Source organism: Eurosta solidaginis, chromosome 2 (assembly GCF_040869045.1).
Source record: "Eurosta solidaginis isolate ZX-2024a chromosome 2, ASM4086904v1, whole genome shotgun sequence".
In the NCBI taxonomy this organism is placed as follows: domain Eukaryota; kingdom Metazoa; phylum Arthropoda; class Insecta; order Diptera; family Tephritidae; genus Eurosta; species Eurosta solidaginis.
In genome coordinates, this window is record NC_090320.1 from 8,428,720 (window position 1) to 8,449,851 (window position 21,132).

At 35.4% G+C, this 21,132-nt stretch overlaps 1 protein-coding gene across 14 annotated transcripts in view; it reads right to left on the reverse strand.

Annotated features, from left to right (window-relative positions):
* The window catches only part of nAChRalpha6 (nicotinic acetylcholine receptor alpha6), a 694,673-nt gene that overhangs the window by 23,084 nt on the left and 650,457 nt on the right, over positions 1 to 21,132 (reverse strand). For 3 of the 14 annotated variants that reach the window (XM_067764330.1, XM_067764331.1, XM_067764333.1), the window contains one exon: positions 6,029 to 6,115. The exons of the other annotated variants lie outside the window; for them this stretch is intronic. In XM_067764330.1, coding sequence (XP_067620431.1) covers positions 6,029 to 6,115 — 87 coding nt within the window. The remainder of the gene's footprint in view (positions 1 to 6,028; positions 6,116 to 21,132) is intronic. 14 annotated transcript variants of the gene reach the window in all.

A 21,132-nucleotide genomic window follows, 5' to 3' on the forward strand; every position in this document is an offset into this window, starting at 1 on the left:
TGTTCCGGAACTGTCAATAACCGAAAATGGCGCCCAACGAAGGACCTAGCACTTGTAGCATATAACAACAGCCCTTAACAAAAAAATAAATATTGCAATGATATTTTCGATATGAACCTTTTTGTATATAACAACTCAATTTAAATTCCTTCGATATATGTATATATGGAATAATTAGTGAGAAGTAATCGCATATCTTTTCACTTAAGATTAGCAAAATTTGCAATATACTTTGTTTTTTTTTTTAGAAATTATAAATGTAACATTTTGCAAAATAAAAAATTTTATGTGTATAAAAATACCAAATAATTCGTCCTGTAATATCAAAATATTTTTTTTAATTAGTTGTAACTAGAAATAGCAACAAAAATAAAATAAAATTGCACTGTTTTGTTTGGTTGAAATTTTGCAAATTTACATTTAGTTAAATAGGTTATTAATATATGTTGATATATATTTAAAAAACTTTTATTAGACAAAAACATTTATTTTAATATAAAAAACATTAAAATGCAAATATAAATTATTTAGAACCAAAGAGTGCAAAAATTTATGATTTGAATATTTTCTAAGTAATGAAATGATATTTTTCATTTTAATTTAAGTTTAAAATACTATAAATCTTAATTAAAACTATTTATTTCTTCTTCTTTATTATTATTTTCAGGTAACTAAAATATTCGGAAGAAAGGTTCGTTATCAAAAAAATATCATTCCATTAATGGGTTAAGATTTAGCGAAAAAAAGAGAAAGTTAATATGATAATGCAGCTATGTGAGTTCGAATATGAAAAAATGCAAAAAAATTTATTTAATTTTCATTATTATAAAAAGTATTACAAATGGTAAATATGAACAAGATAAACATCCCGAATGATATAAATTAAAATGCGATACATTTGAATTATGTTAAACAAGGAAAAAAGGCGATCGACAAAGAGAGTAAGAAATTTAGATTATCGAGAGTTAGTGCTATGAAACTAATATGAAGCGTGCAGAAAAGAGATAAAACTTGAGACAAAATAAATGTTAAGGGGAAGGCAGATAAAGAGAGCTATATATATAGATAGACAGAAAGAGAGAGATCGAAAGATAGATAGAGAGATAGAAAGGCGGGAGAGTAAGAGAGAGTTAGCTGAGGAGTAAAACTTTCGTAAGTGCATATATGCAAGCAGAAAAGCGAAATAGTATATGTTGGAAAAGCCTAAAAATAAATAATTAGAATGGAAGCGAAAAGTATGCGAGTTTTGAAAGAGCTTATAAATCGCAATGAAAGTGACTAGTAAAAGGACCGACAATTGAAAGCTTCAACTAAGTATTTAGTTTATTTACATAAGTAAATACTTAACAAAAAAAAAAAAAAAGTTAATTAAGAGTTAGCGTTTTTTAATGTCACAAGTATATTCCCAAGACAACTTGCATTGAAATCTGTCTCATAAGTATCTTTTGTAATACGTATTGAAGTGGGCGAAGCTCGCAAATTTGGAAAAGAAAATCATTTAAATTTTAGAAGCTTTTTTTATACAAATTTTGCCGAGTGCAAAGTTGCGGATTAAGCGAAACTGCACGAAATTCATATTATTTGCGCGCTGAAATGTAGTTTACATGCTTTCTGGAGCTTCTAACAAACATAATTAGTAGAAGTATAGTAGTAAGCACTGGGAGTTGATTGGTATTTGAAGTACAGCTCACGTAGCTTTTCACATATACAAACCAAGCAAACGTTATGATCATATACGTTTTAGGTAAATAGCGAATAGCAAATCTTTTTTTTACTCAAAAATAGAAATTGTAGACGTTAGAGAGATTACTTGCGATTTGCTTTAACAACTTCAAGAAAAGAAATCGAAAGCTTTTAAAAGCTTTGTAGTAGCAAATTCCGGCACTAATCAAAAGTGCGAAAATTTTTTGTGCTTTTGCAATAGGATAATATTTTTTTGTTGGGTATAGCTGAGCTTTTACGATAGGCACACTTTTAAAATCTATTGGTGTGGCAATTGCTGATCAAAGAGAAAATTTAACGCACCCAATTCGTTATATTACATTTGGGGTAACGAGCTTTTGTAATCCTGATGACGATTGCACAAACAAATTTTATAAATATTTACAAACACTAGTTGAAAAATTTTGAAAGCTTTTTAAAGCTCTTGAAGCATTATTGTGCCATTTTTTATTTAGAACAACCTTTTTAATTTCACTAGCATGAATTTGATAACGAAAGCTTCTTGTGAAAACGTTATTGAAGTACTTAAAAGCACTCGTGAAGGAAGCTGTTTCCTATATCTTTAATTCCTTCTCGGTATATTGACTGCTAAGTGGTATAAAATCCATTTCGACTGTCATTTTGAAAACGCTCTACCCCAAAAAAAAATTAAATAACCAGTTATCTTAAGAATTGATCGAAGAACACCATCCTTCAGAATTCGGTTGAAGAAGGTCAAATCCCAGAATTGGTTTCAGAAATGCCCCATCTAAGCATAAACTCGATACATTTTGATGTGGGGGAATTTAAAAGGGAATTTATGAGATAGGACGATTTCGAATTGTCTACCAAGATAGGATGTTATTCCACTCAGTCAACATTATTTTGCCTTTATAACATAATTTTCGACAGCTGAAAGCTTCAAGCATTGTAAGCAGAATAATAATGAAGAAAAGACCAGAAAAACTTGAAAAAAGAGTTTAAGAGGAGTAACAGCTCTTCTAATTCAAAGCTTTGCTTTTTATATTCCACTTAAGACGATGTATTTGAACATATGTTCACAAAACCAGAATGCTAACCAATTGTTAACTAGTGAAAGCTCAAATCACACAACTTTGCTGTAAATTTGAAAGTAGGAAAGTTTTGAAAAATATGAATAAAATGCAGTAACTCTTTGTTTTCACTTTATTTTATTTCGCTTAGGGGTAAAACAGAAGGACATAGATAACGAAAGCAATTAAAATAGAAGTTGTTCTTAGGAAGTAAAGGCGTAAATAATATTAAAGATGAGAGTTAGGAAGGCTTATAAAGATATAATTTTTTGTATCAATAAAAATCGCATTTGTAGACGTGCAAAGGGATATTCATCATTTTGGAAGAACTTGAAGACTTGCTTATTAAAACGTTATGTGCTTTTATGTGGATGCCTTAACCATTTTTGGGGACTATTTCTGATATAAAGTGAAATTTTTTTGTGAACAGTGAAGGCCCATAAAGATTCTATATAAGGACTTGAAAGTTTTAGGAAGTTTTATTATTTAGATGAGGGAACAATTTTATATTTACAGGTAACAGGGGGGGGGGGGGGGGTGGTTATTTGAAATCACTATAAAAATGTATGACGTTCATACTAAGTGCAACACTATGGACTCATTCAGTCTTATGTTAGGTCCTCAGGGACCGGCCAGTTAAACCTGCTATGTGCAGAATACCTGAGTTTTGACCTAAAAAAAACTAATACAATAGGCCTGCCTTATTGACGTAGTAAACAGAAACTATCAATTAATTGGTGAAGTTCCTTGATAAGCGGTTAGCCAATTCCCTTAGTAAAATATTAAGTTCGGTTAGGTAGAGTTGTCTACCACAGACAATTAATTTTAAGCAAGCACTGAATAAACCAAGAAATTTCTTAGATCTCAAATTAAAAACGATAAATCGGGCGAACTTAAAAACTTTTGAAGACAGTGATTGATTGAATGCTGGACTTTTTAATAGCGGATAGGACTAGATTGATGTTTCAGGTTGAAAATGTATAAAACTGTTTATAGAGGCTGGTGGATGTGTACTATAAGCCCAACTTATTTAATTTGCACGTCTCCTTTCAGACCTAAATCACTTAGAGACAATCAGCGGGTTTAGAGGGTAAGAATTTTCCCGCAGTAGGCATTTAAGAAGCTGTACATATGATGACGTCCAGCGTTCACACAGTTAACAATGTCCATATTTACTCTTGTTATTGCTGTAAAAGTACTTTGCTCTCCTAAGTCCATAATCTAGTAATGGAAATGAAAATAAAACCCGAGTAATTCCGATACATAGACAGGTACAGCCAAGCGACAAGTAAAGCTCTGCGCTTAGCAACAGATTGATCTGCGAATAAAAGACTCGCATATTATGCAAAATTCAGCGATGTTGTTGTGTGCTACTCAGGAGGAGACATCACTCACGTCACTTCGTGCACGGGTGTTAAAATTCCCTAAGAATAAAACGAAAATACCACAGTCTAAATTCCCCCCGCGGGTTGGCGGTTAGAATATACCCGCGGTAAGTTGCCAGCGCAAAATCCGTGGCGAATCCTGTTTCATTAACAGCAGAGGCTCTAGCGACCCTGAACTCCTCATGGATCTAGGGGGCGGGAGGGCGGAATGGTCTAGAAGGTCGCACGTGGTCATAACAAATCGTTCCCGAGATGGTCGGGCTTGGTACCGGAACGTACTAGATCTGCATCCGGCAAAGGACCATCAATATCGATAACACTCCCAAGGCCTTCGGGGAGTGTCCTTATCGCTACAACAACAACAACAACCACCGTCTAAATGTCTTCGAAGCTATTAACTATTTCTTGTGGTCGATTGCCGTCTTAATATTCTGAGGTCGTGCATATGCATTGATGCAATGACGTCACAGGAAGAGGGGATTTTTTTTTTTTAATTTATCGTGAAAAGGCCGGGCAGTCTCGAAATTATTGTTGCTATTACATATGTTCGATTGAACAGGTGACTTATGCTGAAACATATTTTCAAGAACTATTTTCTTTTTGCCATAATAATATTCGTTATACGGGAGCTTTCAAGATTTCAGTGCGATTGCCTAAATGTGACAGCTGTGGCATTTGTGACAATAGCCGTTGCTAGAAGCTATTGATAGAGTAGTTGATTTTAAATCGGTGATCTCTCAAAGAAAGAAGAAAAAGTCCCCTGGTATTGTGCACTTGTAAAATTTGTTCGAAAACAGAAAATATGGCTCTATTTTAACAGATGGTGCAGGGATTCTTAACTACTGATTAAGTATTAAATTTTTATGAGGTATATAAATGTTTGCTATTAAAGGATAATCAAGGGCCAGGGTTTCCGTACATCTATTGAAATTTTAATGCTGCATATTTTATTTATGAAAAGTTTTATGAATTTGGGGGCATGGGGCAAATATGTTTTATGATTTTTTTTTTAAATATTAGCAGTGCTTTATTTGACACTCCTTGTTAGGTAGTTAGATATGAAATAAGCAAAGTCACTTTATAAGGGATAAGTTTGGGTCTCGCTGAAAGGCAAGTAAATGAAGCAAAAGAGACGAAATGAAGCACAAATGCTAAGCAAATGTATAAGACCCTTTTGAGCTACTCAGATCAGTAGGGAGTCAGTTTTTATTTTGGCTAAAAGCAAACGCAACCTAATAACTGTAACTAAAAGAAATTACGCAAAATAAACATTGCATTTTTTTTAATTAATTTAAATTTTCGCGCTTTTATTGTTAAAACTACACATTTAAGTCTTATAATAACGTTTTTTTTTTAATAAAAATTTTAGGTGAAAATAAGTAATTGCAATAATTTAGCAGTTAGTAGTAGTAACCAACAAAAAAAGTAGCAGCAATAGTAGTAGTAATAGTAGTAGTAGAGTGGTGGATATTAGCGATAGTATGAATACGAGTATATATTTTTTAGTGGTTAGACAGACAAAAAAACGAACGAACATTTAAATTTGAAATTTTTTGGCATAATTTTATATTTGTTTTTGTTGTTTGTTTTAATTGAATTGGAAATGTGCCATTTAGTTGATTTCATGTACTTTTGTTATTTTTTTGCATTAATAATAAAAGGCAACGACAACAACAACAACATGAATAACAACAAGATATAATTTTCGGTAATTGATATAAATATATTTAGAAGTTATTATATTTTGCTTAGATAATTTTTTAGTACTTTTTCTTTTACTCGTATAAGTAGGTAAATAATTTTAGTGTAATACGTATTTTTTTTTTTAAATTTTTTAAACTATTTGCTATAAAATTTGAAAAAATTTGCATTTTTAAATGCAATCGCTACCTAACAAGGGGATTGCATCAGATACTTGGGGCAATGTCTCAGCTACAAGGTTGAGAAACACTGTGAGCGATAGAAGAATTGTAACTCCTGTAACAAAAAAAAGAAACAAAGATATTGTAGAAATAAGGAAGGAGAAAAATATTTTTGGTTTTTTATTTTTTTTTCAAATAAAAAATTCATTACATATATGAATAAATAGTAAATAGTAGTATTTAAAGAGTTTAAAAAGTATTAAGAGTTTTGTTTAATGTTTTTTATATTTTTTTGGCGCAATGTATGTACCTGGGTCGATTTGTATGGACGAAAGTTAGCCGATATCGCGCCATCGATTTTTCGATAGGATTTGGGCTCAGGAAAGAAAGTTCCACTACGCATACCTAAACAATAATTTTAGAGCCTGCGAAGTTTAATTTTTTTGACTTTTTTCGACTTTGATTTTTAAGGTTTTTTCATGACCTACTAAAAAATTTTCATATGTAGATATGTATAAATATATTTTTTTTTCAAAAAACTGTTAGCGCCAACGTTTTTAGCGGACATTTTTGGGTCGGACAGGGTATACATGAAAAAACCTTAAAAATCAAAGTCGAAAAAAAGTAAAAATGAAATTTCACAGGCTCGAAAATTATTCTTGTGGGTATGCGTAGTGGAACTTTTTTTCCTGAGCCCAAATTCTATCGAAAAATCGATGGCGCGATATGGGTTAATAAATCGACCCAGTCTAATGTGCACACTCACAATTTTTGGGCTTTCTTTTGCAAGTTCGTAATATTTAATTTTGCCGATTTTCTTATTATTTTATTTACTCAAGTTATGTGCTTGCTCTGTTTTGCAGTTGAAAAAGTGTAAACGTGCCTTTAGCTTCATTCTCGCTGTATTATATTCGAAGCAAGTATGTAAATGTGTTTTTATTGTTATTATTAGTGCTTATGCAAGTTTTTAAAGTGATTGTGTAGTTGTTTGACCTTTCAAAACTGTATGTTAAAAAAAAACGAAAAAGAAATATTTTTGTCTGAACTTGCCCTTTATGGTTTGTGGTTATGGGCCTCATGCATAAAAATCGAGCACTTGCTCAGACTAGAGCTTCTGAGTAAAAGCTGGGTATTTTGTTTCTGTAGCAAAAACAAAGAAGGCAACTTTTGCTTAAAAATTCGTTTCTGCGTAATTTTGTATGCATGAGACTCTATGGGCGTTTTCACACTAGCCGACACGACACCAACAACGATAACAGTGGGAACACAAATTCATATAACAGGTTCCCTGTCCCGTATAACAATATTCGTGAAGTGCTCCACGTCCTACGATTTTTTTTCAAAATTCGTAATTATGTTGGAACAAATATTGAAGATATAAGCTTTTTAAAGATTATAGTAAAAAAAATATACAAAAAAAAAAAAAATTTGACGAATTTTGACGAATTTTTTAGAAGTCTTTGAAAATCACCAATTTTTTTTTTTAATTTTTTTTTAAGTTTACAGTTTACAAAGTCTATACAGCCACGTCCCATACGAAAAACAGAAATAAGTCACCACGTTTAAGTAATTTCCGTAGTATAAGGTATATATAAGGTTGCTCATATATGATACACGAACGTAGCGGACACGTTACAAAATTGCTAACATGAATCATATATAATACATGGGACAGGGAATCTGATAATTATATGGCCACGCTTTCACACTTGCCGACACGACAGCTTTATGCACCCGTCGGCAACGACATGTCGGCGGGAAGCAAGCATTCCATTCGTGTCGTCGTCGACAAGCTGTTTTTATTTGTTACATTGTTTGTTATTTTATGAGCAGTGTTGTTTAATCGTGTCGTGTCGTTTATAATAGCCGTGTTTTTTTTACACGCGTATACGTTTCGTTTGCGCGTAAAAAAAACGCCTATACTCGCTTAGATAATGCTTAGGAGACCCATCCAGCGGCTGTGGTTAAACAACTAGCTACAGCAACAGCGTGTACCGAAAAGCGGAGACACAACCCTCTGTTGTATTTCTGTGTATAACATATAGCTGAATCAGTTGTGATAAATAGTGGACGCGCATAGAATATATAGAATTAGTGCAGAGGGTGAAACATAGACACATATTTCAGTTACATCTGAGTAAGCAATTTCAGAGGTGTATTTAAAGTTTGTCGCTTAGCAGTCCATATAAAGTTTAAGCGTAAACGTATATAGATGAGAAAAAAAACACAGCTAATGTGTAAGTACTTTGAAAAAATCGTGTACGTGTCGGTGTCGGTCAATGTGAAAACGCCCTATGGGCGCTTTCTGCGAACACAACTGCTGAACAGTCGTTCAGTGATAACTTTCTAAATGCGCCGTTGAATATTTTCGATGCACTCAACAGCATTGTGGATAAGACAAGTGTGATAACTTCTGCATAGACGTCAAAATTACAAATAGAATGGATCACCTGATTTGTAATTGACTATCGCTGTCTCATTCTGTATCTCTTTCTATCACCCGCTGAAGATAGCCGATCCTATGCGCCGCCATATTGAACACCCTGTCAAAACGCTAAAAAGTAGCCATATTGAACATCCTGTCAGGCAGTTGACGGAGAAGATATCACACTTGCTCCACACTTCACAATGCTCAACGGTTTGAAATTTACGTTGGAGTTTCACAGAACAAAAATTGTTTGCGCTACATTTATCCAACGTGTTTATTCGACACTCAACTCATGGACAAATTTTGGCAACCTACGAAAAAAATGTTATGTTCGGTGAAAGCGCCCTATACATTTGTTTGTTTGCATGTATGCGTATGTATGTATGTATGTATGTATGTATGTATGTATGTATATGAAAATTATGTTTTGAAATGTTAGTGATAAAAAAATATATATAATCAATCAGATGCAATATTAATGACCAAATAATCATGATCGATATCAAAAGCCTTTATGAAGTTGGTACGATAGGTATTATTTGAACATTTCGTGGTGTTGTGAACATTTTTATGACATTTGTTACTCGGACGATTTTCTTGGTTGGTTCTTTTTTTTAAGATCGATTTTTGAAAGTAGAACCAAAATGACAGAGCAAAAGAAGGCTGGAAATAAAAAAAAAAAAACGACTAGCAAACCGATTCGTGTCTAAAATACTAATACCGATGAACTTCAGTAGCTACTTGGATGACCTGGTTATTTTACCCAACTATCTATCTTCGACTGTATCATAACTCATTATCATGCTGGACTTTGGTGCTTGTTATATGAATAGTCAAACATAAAAAATTTAATCGCTATAACAGATATCCTGAACAAGGGATCATAGAAACCACCCTCGTAGCAACGCCAATTAAGCTAGCCTACTAGTTTATGTAAAAAATAAAAACAGCACTCAAATTTGACAAACAATCATCGAAAAACTTATGAGAAGTTTCCGCGTCTTTGATAAAATGAAAGATATTATCTTCTAGCTTGTAGTCACTGGTCGTGATTTGCATACCACATCCAAGAAACAATTTCACATTTGGCCCTAAGTTAAGCTGGTCATACATTGTCCGGAACTCCACCAACATCCTCCCCAGGTTAATCGATATTAAGTGACTGTATATAAGTTGGAAATTTGTTTTCCTTAACAGAACACAATGCTATAGTGATCTTCAAAAAGTTTAGATAAAAAAAAGCCACAGATGTTGCTCGTATACCTATTTAAACCCAATATAGGAATTACAAGACCAACAAATAACAACAATAGGAATAAAGCACAACAAAGTCATTCGAATTTATACGAGTGGCCTTGCCCGCCCAGCGTTGCCATAGGTTTTTTATAACCAATTCATTAGAGTTAACACCACGAAAGCACATCAGTTTCATTGCGTGCTCGTGATCATCCTAGATTAGCAAATGATTTCTGCTTCAACCGTGATGAATTAAAAAACATTACGTGCTTAAATGATAACGGTATCTGCATTCCTTGGAAATTTGTGGGCGTGTCAAAACAAGGCTATTGCTCGTTGCCATATGGAAGTCCGATGTTTGTTCGGGTTAATGCTAACCTAGTAATTTTCTACTTCATCCTCGTCAGCGCCTGTGTCTACGCTTTATTCTTATACCTGGATTTCTCCCTCAAATTCTTTTATTTTTCTCATCTTCTTTCCTTTACATTTGCATTTAAACTATTTTTTCTCACTCTTTCCCTTACGCAGGATCATCAAAATTACAACAAACACATGAACATTTTCAATTTATCTTGCGAAAATCTCTTGACAGACGCGATTCTAGGTACAAAACACGTGTTTTGACACCCCTCTCGATATCTTGGCATGTGCATTAAGAGTATCATGCTTTCGTATATTACCCAAAGATGTTTACGAGGAGTGAGGAGTGGTTTGTTCAACGGACTACGATTCTTATGGATTTTAGTTTGCTGAACAGAAGTTAGTTAGCTCTTGTCTTATTTGTAACCTAAAAAAAAAGTAAGAAATTACCCAAAAATCATAAGAGTTGACCTGTCTATCCGTTGAACATCCCACTTTTTTTCTGAGAGGCTACAGAAAACAATTAACATATCCACGCACTTTCTTAATAAGTCTATAGATTTAGTCCTTCTCTTCTTTAAAATAAAATCTTGAACATGACTCTCAAAAAATCTTCAAAAGCCACCACGTCGCTATCGTTGTCGAAATCGGGATCAAAGTAGTGGATTCAGCTCTCGTCTATTCTTGCAACGCGTGCCAAACAATTTTTTGGTCTGCTTGAAACTTTCCGTCAACTCCTCGATTAGTTTATTCTTCAGTGGCGTCCAACGTGTGGTAACTTTATCATATACAATCCATTTGCCAGGAGTTTTAGGATACAGACATATTAAAACAGCAGAAATTTTTTTCATGCAGTCGTGCTTCATGGCAGCTTTGATCAGTTTTTTTTTTTTTTATTTTGGCGTTCACTGCTCGGCAGTTCGAATTCAAATACATTATGTGACGAATATTCACATCACTAAGTGATACTAGCATCCCTAATCCGATACTAAGCAGCCACTTGTATGTACGTAAACAAATCAATCATCATTTACACATGTACATACAAGGCAACAGAAAGATAGTCACCATCAGCCGAAGTAGTACTCACATATACACACGCATATGGCTATGCGAGAGACTATACACTACAAATATACATGTACATATATGGCTGGTAACCAAGCATGAAGTTCGCGAAGTTACTAGACCTTAGGAGAAATGGGTGACCGAGGCCACAGAGAGTATAAAAGCAGCGAAAGCTGAGCAGTCAGTATCAGTTTTGATTTAAACACGCTATTGGTTGTAAAGTATAATTGTGAAGTACTACTCTTGAAGTAATCTAAATAAAGACCAGTTTGCAATACTAAAAAGAGGAGTGATTTATTCAACAGTTTAGCGATGCGAACGTTACCAGAAGGTTTCAAATAAGCGGGATTCCCCAAAATTCGTTACAATATATATAAATGACCTCATGCATAAAAACAGAGTATTCGCTCGTATCCGTGTTTGCGAGTAAAATTAAAGAGTTTTTATTTGATAAGAGCCGTCACTAGATACCCTTTGGTAAAATCAGGATATTTTGTTTCTGTAGCAATAACAAAGAAGCCACCTAGCCTTACCGCTACAACAATAAGCCGACTAGCCCGTGGCGCTCGGAAATTGTGGAATATTAAAGTGTTTTTTTTTTCGCACTAATTGTTACCCCCCTATACATGCAAAATGCTTAGGCAGATTAACTGGATGTTTATACTTAAGTAAACAGTAAAGTTTTCCCATTAAATATACTGATTAGCTAACATTTTAATATGATTCTTTTTACACCAATGAACGTCGACTCGCATAACAGTTTTCTATCTAAGTATTTGAGAAAAGTGCAAAAAGTAATACCGTTAAACGCTGCGTGTTACACTGAAAATGTTCACAACATGTTCGAAATGAACTTTTCTAACTTTTAAAAGGCTTTCGTTGCATTACTTCCTGCCAACTTGAATACAAAAGGGGGGAATCTACACAGCACGATGAGGTGAGGGTGCTTTGATGCTCAAAAAATATTTGATCGTAGGGATGCGATAGGCAATGGGGGTGTTTGGTGCGTGTACCAGAAGTGCGCGCAATACAAGTTTTTTTGTTTGAATAATAATCTTATTTGATTCAAAGCGAAATCACGCACAAAATAGCAAAAATCGAAGTGATCGTGGTGCAAATTAGAAGCCAAGGTAATGAAAAAATTGCAAAGCGATTTAAAGTTAAGAAAATTTTAAACTGTAACTAACTTTTGCACTTTGTTTTCCGGAGAGGAAAAATGCTGCTACAAAAGCTTTGACGAATACAACTTTCTGATAAACTTTTAAAACTTACGCGGTAATAGACTATTTCCTTGTTGGCGTCGGTTTACCTAGGTTGTCTGTTGAGTTATATCTAGTTTTTTAATATTCGTTGCAGAAGTGCGTGTGTCTATTATTCGCATCAAAACGAGGTTTTTCAATAGCTCGTAAACCTGCATGAAAGATCTGTTGAAAGCTAAGTTCTTTGTGCATAAAGACTCATGTATTGAGATATTATTTGTGCGCGCGAAGGCTTCCAGAGACGATTGCGGCCAGGTTGTCTCACATAATCACCATTTATGGCCATCACCAACTATAAGTTAATCTCCTTTTCGACCAAATGTAGGATGGACAAATTTCAAAACCCGTATTCCAACGCCTTCTTAAACCAGGGCATGCTGAGATAATGGCAGTAAGAGCCTCAGCAGAATTTCAAACCCAAAAAAAAAGACATCGGATTTCAACCGAATAGTGCCTACGGAGGACAGTGGGTATGCCTACAATTATTACGACATGATGTAAAAAGCCGCGGATTCGGTTAACTAAACAGCCATGTAGGCTTGTGGATATATTTAGCCTGGTACACGACCAAGTCAATCATGGGAATCGTTACATTGTGGAGGCTGAATATTTTGAATGTAGGAACAAAAACTGCTTCATAGGCTACCCAGACGTTAAGGGGCTTATCAGTGAAGAAGGAAATAACAAAAAAATTTGACTTCTCCTCCACCTTATTCACTAAGTGTCTGCAGAAATATGATTATCAAGACATCGGTGTGATAATACAGTGTCCATTCGCAAGTATTCTTATTGTTAATTCGAAAAGTGAATGAAACGCAACATGTTAATGATTTCGCAACTCGACTCTCACATATTCTCTATAAGATCACAAGTTAACCCAACGAAATGCAGTTGGGATTCAAGAGGTGTAGCGCCACCCTCTCAAGGAGTTGCCAGCGCTATATATAGCTTCTCCAACACAATTGTCAACCTCACCTACACGCGGCGAATCCTCTTCCATTAACAGACGAGGCTCTGGTGACCCCAATCTCCTCATGGAACTATGGGGTGGGGAGGGAGGGATGGCCTTGAAGGTTTATTGTGGCCATATAAATCGTTCCCGAGATGGTCGGGCTAGTACCTTAATGGTGCTTTGTTACCGGCACGTACCGGATCTATATCCGGCAAAGGACCATCAACATCGATAACGCTCCCCAAATTCTTCGGGGAGTGTCTTTATCGTTAATACAACAACAACAACAACGAAATGCAATGCTTCGTAGCGCCACTGAACGTAAAATTGGTTACCAGTAAAAACAACCGGTATGAAGATGAATGCTGTGTTGCAATCAAAAAAAGGCTAACTGTCTAACGAGCAATGTTGAAAGCGAACCCAACAAGAAGTGTATGTGAATGCTATCGCGAGTTGAAAAGGGAAGCAGGGAGAAAAAAAAGCAGAGACAGAAGAGTGTAAATGTGGGCAAGCTTGAGCTACTAGCCACCAGTAATAACGTCGCATATTTTACCTACAAACTCGGCAACAGACGGAAGGTTTTGAATCCGGGGTAAACTCTTGTAAGAACGAAAACGTCGACCTTGTAACTGATGTCCAGAGATTTCAGACATAGAGTTGGGGTAGCACCAGTTATAAGTTTAAGCTCGTTCAGGCTATCATCTCGATTTCTACTAGAAAGTTATCCGTCTCGCTTACATACATTTCGGAATAATTTCTAGCCATATCATTAGCGATGCGCCGTTTCCTTCGATTTTGTTGTGGCACAGATTCCTCGAAGCAGTAATGTTTAATGACTACAAACAGGCTTGACCCTTCGAAACACCTTCAGATTTTTATCACTCGTGATTCCATTGCTAGGTAGTTTTTCTGTCGACAAATACCCTTGTGTTGTTTCCTGTAATTGCTCGCCACTAAGCAATCTTTGTATAGAAAAATGCAGTCTTATCTGTCTAACATCTAGGCACTTCATGTACATCCTAACCTCAGCCAAGCTGGAAAGCTTTCACTTAGCTCATAGCTAAAATTGAATATGCTTATAGCAAAAGTAATATCATCAAGCAGTCCAATCCTCTTCCAAAAAGTTGTACTGCACAATCGTATCGGTATCTCAATTTGACTGGCTGTTTGCGTGGGTAAGCCGCAATTTGACTGACTGCAACCACTTAAGACATACATAGCTTTAGCCTAAGATTGGATTTCGTGTGTAGAGTGCATATTGTGCTCAACACAACCGGAATATTAACAAATCCGTTTCGTTGTTGCATTGCTTTTTGAATTTCGTCACTTTCTCATAAGTCATCACTTCTTACTTCACAGTACATATTGGTGCTTAAGTCCTTACATATCTGGTAGTACCACGTTTGATTAAAGCCAATACAATTCTTTGCTACAAATGCTTGTCGTTTGGGCGTAAAAAAGCATTCCGTAGCTTTCAAAATAGCTTTCAGATATTTGTTGCTGCCACTTTCCTGCTCGTGCACAGCTGTCACATTTCTTGGTCGCTTCCATTTTTGGCGCATTCAAATGTCTCGCACACTGTGTGCAAGTAAACAAACTCGCCAACTCAATGCAATGCAATATACGCACGATTTGAGTGTCGAACCATTAATTCTTAAGAGTTCAACTCAAGCGCTATGTGATTGGGATATTTCCGAACTCGTATTTCATACACACTCGTACAGGACATTAACTGTACAGATTATTTGTTTGTTTCGTTTCTTTTCTATCGAAGTGTTGTTATAGTATGTATCTGTCTTCTATTTCTACCCCTGCGTCTTGGTGTACATTAATAGCCCTACATAGTTTTTGTGTTTTCGTTTTGTGTACTCCAACTGAAGCTGAGTGTCCAACATTCGGCTCATCTTCTCTTCCGTTACGCTTGTGCTGGTTGGTAAATTTAATGGCTAGAGAGTTCATATCTTTTCACAGACGCAGCCTAAAGGGATTTTACTGTCTGCCAGTCAGTCAACAGCTAGTTCAGGCTTAATAACTATTCCATATTGGTCATACACATTCATCCTTACATACTCATTCATTCAGTTCACTTTTTGCATTGAAATTCGAACGAGGATTTGCTGGAGTTTGAAGTGTATAAGTGCAACTGAAGTTGTCTATTTGTGGTGATTTGCTTTCTAGAGTAATAGAATTTCGTGATATAAGAGCGTGCAGGGCAGAAGTCACGCGCTTGAATAACAACTGTAGCGGGGATGGAGAGGAACTAAAAATTTACATAAGAATTATTTTTGAATTTATTGATAAGCGAGAAAAGCGATACAGCGAAAGATGATGAGACTATAGCTGTAGTCTAATGAAGGAATTTCATAGTTCACCTGCTAGAAAGAGGTATTAGTTGAGCCATTTTATGACCGCTTCATACCCTAACAATGGGAAGGGAGGGCCAGGGGACTATTTTTCTCTCAGGAGTTAATTTTTCGATTGTTTACTTTAGCTAGTTGGTTGGCTGTTGCGACAAATTCTCTTTAACTCCAATTAACCAATGAAAAATATACGAAATGTGCTGAGGAATGTTTTAAAGCGCCGCTGGGAGTCCCATCCCACTATATCCTTCCTGTTGAATCTTTATATTTGAAAAGCTTAACATTTTTGACTACTGAGGTTTCTGAGGCATTTCTAAGGAACTTCATTCTGCTTCGACAGTGCGCTAGGCAGTCGCATAGAAGGTGCTCCGCCACACAAGGAAGATTACACCTGCCACTTAAGTTATTCTATATTTTTGCCGCAATACCTACAGCTCTCCAGTGTTCGGTGAGTACTGCAACTAATGCTAATGTAGACCTTCTAATTTTTTCTGCCGTAGAGATAGTCACTTGCTCGAAGGAACTTCACAGGAGTGCAAACATTTGCGTCCATACCAGGTACAAGGATCTTCTTTACTTCTGCAACATTAACAGCAGATCCACGCTATGCTAATCCATCGGCCATCTCGTTGCGTTATATGTAAAAATGCGCCGGCATCCGAATGAGGGAAAGGCTATATTGAGTCGCCATGTTCATAGACCAATCCCTACTCCGACTACACCATAGGTTATCGTCATTCAGTCGATATCACCCAATGTGATGAGGGAACATTTCGCTATACACCTTCACGCTTTCTATTTCCATCTGGTAATAATTTACATGTCTCCTGGATAGCGAAAATCTTTTATTGAAACACAATGGCTGAGCCTGTAAGACGGGTGGCTATGGAAATAATGCAAACTTGTCCGTGAAAACTGAAATATGGAATTTTTAAGTGGGTTTCACATGTTTGCAATACCCAAGCCTAAGGACAACTTGAGATGCCGTTGCTTCAATAAAAAAACTTGAATATTCAAGCTGCAATTAATTTCCAGAGCTCAACTGTGGTGCGATCGTAGTTGGTATGGAAGTCCCTGACAACGCTTGAGATTGTCCAAAACTCGTTTGAAGCTAGAGATATGTGGGTACCGGGACAGAGAAATATCCTGGGCAACGGTCAGGCATATCTCGTAGTCAGTTTTGGTACAATTGATTCGGACATAGCAGGGGGTCGTAGAGAGATTGCCGCTACCCACCTGTAGTCTGCTTGCCTCGAGGCCGCTATGTAGTAACTGGCCGGGCACTACCTCTTCCAGGGCAGCAAGTTCCTTCTTAGAAGATACTAGAAAGAGGGGATCTTTTAATTCGACGTGAAAATAACTGTTTCCATTTCTGATTGAACGATAAGAGCGTTTTGAAGGATTTATTGAGTACTGAGCATTTTTGATTATCTATGACAAGATTTGAGTTCGAAGTGCGAAAGTTCGACTAAGACGTTACCATGAAGTCGATTTTGTTCGAATTTTCGATTTCTCAAGAAAATGTAATATTAAAATTTGTATGAAAGTTTGTGAAGTTGTTTTGTGATTAGAAAGCAAAGTGAGCGGAATATTTGAAGGAAATAATTTTGAATAAACTTTCGAATTAAGCAATAGTTGGCTGGAAGTAATTTTTGTCCCTGTACGTTTGAAAAATGGCATAATATGAACGACATTATGATGTTCGCATATTATGTGGAGTTGCAACTCTACCATCTTGATTCAAGTAAGAGGTTGAGTGATTTTTTACTTTCGAAATTGAATGCACTTAAAAAGTCAAAAAACCACAACTGTAAATATAGTGGAATTGTAAAAGTTTATTTTAGATAAATATATGCCATAGAGTTGTTTTTGTAAATAATACAAAAACTGCTTGACTTTTAATACCAGTTTTTTATTGGAAATATTTTTTAATGGAAATTTTTATTATTAATTAGTTATTATGTACAAGTTTGAGGATTTTAGCTTAAGAATTTAAATTTAAGGATTTTACTTTATTTGAGTTTGTAGGTTTTTAAGTTCGAATATATAATATATATATTTTTTTAAATCTTTTTAGTTTCCAGTAAGATATTTTTTTTTATTAAATAGTGTAAATAAAAATGTAATTTTCTTACTTTTAAATGGTAGGTGCATTTTTCGTGGTGTACATTTTTGTAGATTTGTTTTAATATGATTTAACTTTTTTTACAAAAAAAAAAGTGTGAAGTGTGTTTTTAATGTAATTAAATTTTTTATTTTGACTGTAGTTAGCTTAAAATTTTTTAATTTTTAATGTTAAAATATTAGCAGGCATTTTGTTCGTGTTTATATGGTTTTTGTGTGTGTTAAATTGAGTTTGTGTATTTGTTATTGTAAAATGAGCATTTGCGCATGCGTTTTTGTGGTTTGGTTGAATTGCGTTTACACGCGGTGGTTATTGTTTTTTTTTTAATTTTATAAATTTTTTTTGTGGCATTTAAGTGTGTTGCAGAGTGAGCTATATAATAAAGTGGCATGGATATTTACATTTTTTACCATGTATTTGTACTTACGCAATTTGTTACATACAAATATGTTTGTTTAGCATTTGTATGCAAACAATTATTTTGTATGATGTATGTTTTTCATATATACATATATAATGTATGTATGTATTATGTATTTTATGTTTAAAATTGATAACGCTTATTTAAATAAAAAAACTTATTTAAATAATAAACTCTATGCATTGATTATTTTTCACAAAACAGTATTTTACATATTTTTTATATATTTTTTTTCTTTTTCTAGCGAAATGGTGCTATTTTCATGTCAGTTTCAAAACATGTTAGCCAATAATCGATTATTCCAAAAAAGCATGGCAAATAACATTGATCGGAAAAGACCATGACTAAAAAAATTGGAATACTAAGGAGACCTTGCACAATTGAGTGAAATAACTTTGATTCTAGATTTCAATGCTAAATGGAATTTTGATATTTATTTTATAGATCTAAGGTTCGTTTTCTCAAGTAAACTTCAAGGTTTATCCCTTCTATTAAAACATTTTTTATGAACGAAATTTGTGTTTATAGAGCAGATAAATTTTAAAGTTTACAAGATAAAACGACTCTAATAAAATCAGTAATTGCAGTCATTAGCAAATTAATTATTCAAAGGAGTGGTCACCAAAATTGTAACTGTAACCCTAACAAGAGAGTCGCATAGCACAATCATCGTATTGAGTTTAGTTTCGTTGTTGATTAACGAGGAACAAGGCAAGACGTATGAACGCATATTTGTTAATACTATAAAACATTAGTCTATTAAACAATTAAAATATAATATATTAAAAAAATACAAGGCGCGTTAGCTTCCAAGTTTAAAGCCGAACTTCTCTGCCAATTCGAGTTGTGCAGCTTTTAATTTTTCGTGGCGGCACGAGACCTACATGTTTATGACCCACTCCGAACGGCATCTGCAAGGCAGATAAGTTTGCACTGAGAAGCTTTTCATGGTAGAAATATACTCGGAGTATTTGCCCAATCACTGCCTAGGGGTGACCCTGCTTAGAAAAAATATTTTATAATTGAAAGAACTTGTTTCTAATTTCTTGATGTTGCTTTGCCCGTCGCTCGAACGAAACTATCACACCAAGTTAAACAATTCTGCGCATGAGCATTTGTTTACGCAATATCCTCCTCCGGCGCAATATTCGACGCTTGCTCAGCGACTAAACGAAAGCTAACAATAATATGTGTGAAATGAGCGCAAAGTCCTTTTGTTTAAAGTAATTTTATATGGTGACCTCGCATACACAATGCATCAAAATTGTAATAACCTTAATTTGTACTACCATAGTAGCAGCGACATAAACATGTTTCAACAAAATTTTGTTGAAAGAAAAACAGGCCCTAACGGTTCGGCGATGAATTCTGCTTAGTTGGCATATTTTGGGATTCAATTACGCTTCCAGATGCCAGACATAAGTAAAGAGCACTACAATATTCTTACTAGCCTCGAAGTCAAACAGACCAATGTACCCGGTTTACCACGTCTATTAGCTTTACCACTTATGTATCTTCGACCAAAGACTGAGGGGGGCGGGGGGGGGGGGGGGGGTAACACTTATGCGGCAGTGGTCTGGTTAACTTTTATGGACACAATCAACAAGATTTTAATCTGAATGGAGGAGGCTGGGTAGTAATTTAGGCTACCCGATCGCAATTACCGATACGGTGGAAGTGGCCGCTATGGAAGCCGTCATCTTTAGCACCGTGGAGTCTAGGCTGATTTTCGAGTAATTTACCTCTGCCGCGGTGGCATCTTATAACAAAAACTATATTTGTGCCAATACAAAACGGCATCCCCAGCAATTGTCTTTGCTCGAGCGGAAACTTGCCGGCCACTGGTAGGCGCCATTAAGGACTTTCGATATCTTGGCCACTTTTTGTCTACTTTTGAATAGGTGTGATCCATGCAACCCCAGAAAGCTTTAGGCAAGTTGTCGAGAATTTTCTGCCGTATTGTTGATGTCGACCTGTTCCCTGGGACTGGTCTTTTGCTGCATCGGGTTTTGTTGAGCTCATAGACATTTTGACAATTAGTGTACTGGTGGTGATGTATGTTTTACGACATTCATGCTAGTGTGTATGGGTCGCAAATATGTGGAAGTGGGGCGCCCTGATAGAGGAGGGATATCGGTCGATATGGGGCGCATAAGTATAACACTACGGCTAATCAAATAAGGCTTCCGAAACCTCTGCGCTTAGTTTACCAATCTCTTGGAAGCTGGGGTTTAATGATGGTGAACTTCAGGTATTAAGGAGCTCTTCGACATTGTTAGCTTTCCCAATGAGTCTCCTTTTATCAAGATCTCTGATCATGATCACGTTCTTAGGGAAAACAAGTCGGAACTGCACGTATTCTACCTACAGAATATCGGAAGGCATATCGAACGACGGCGAAAATGCTCCTTATAAATTTGGTCAATTACGTTATTTATTGAGACTTTACGGATTTGTCAGAGTATAAATTATATTACAGCGATGGGAATAGTAAGCTAACTCCGAAAATTCGTCAAAAGGTAAGGTACTTTATAGAAAAGTTGTGACTGAAAAGTAAAGGGTGGCTTAAAAGTGGTGTAACCCACAATCTATTTTGGTTCCGGTTGTTATGTTAAACAATTCCTTACTTTATTAAAAATATAGCCACCTCTTGAAATTCATACATATATGGCGTTAAAAGTTATAATTTTGCATACTAAATTAGTACCAAGAGTGGTAAAAGCAGAACACACCAATACTTTTTAGTCGGCGGCTACACCATTTTGCGCTGATGGCCTCAAAACTCATTGCTGAAAGTGACAGCCAAATTTGTCACCTAAAGGGGAAGCTTAATCCGATGAGTTGTGCTTTAAACTTATACTACAAGAAACAAAGTAAGCACACAGGTACAACAGACAAACACACAACAACAAATTAACACAAA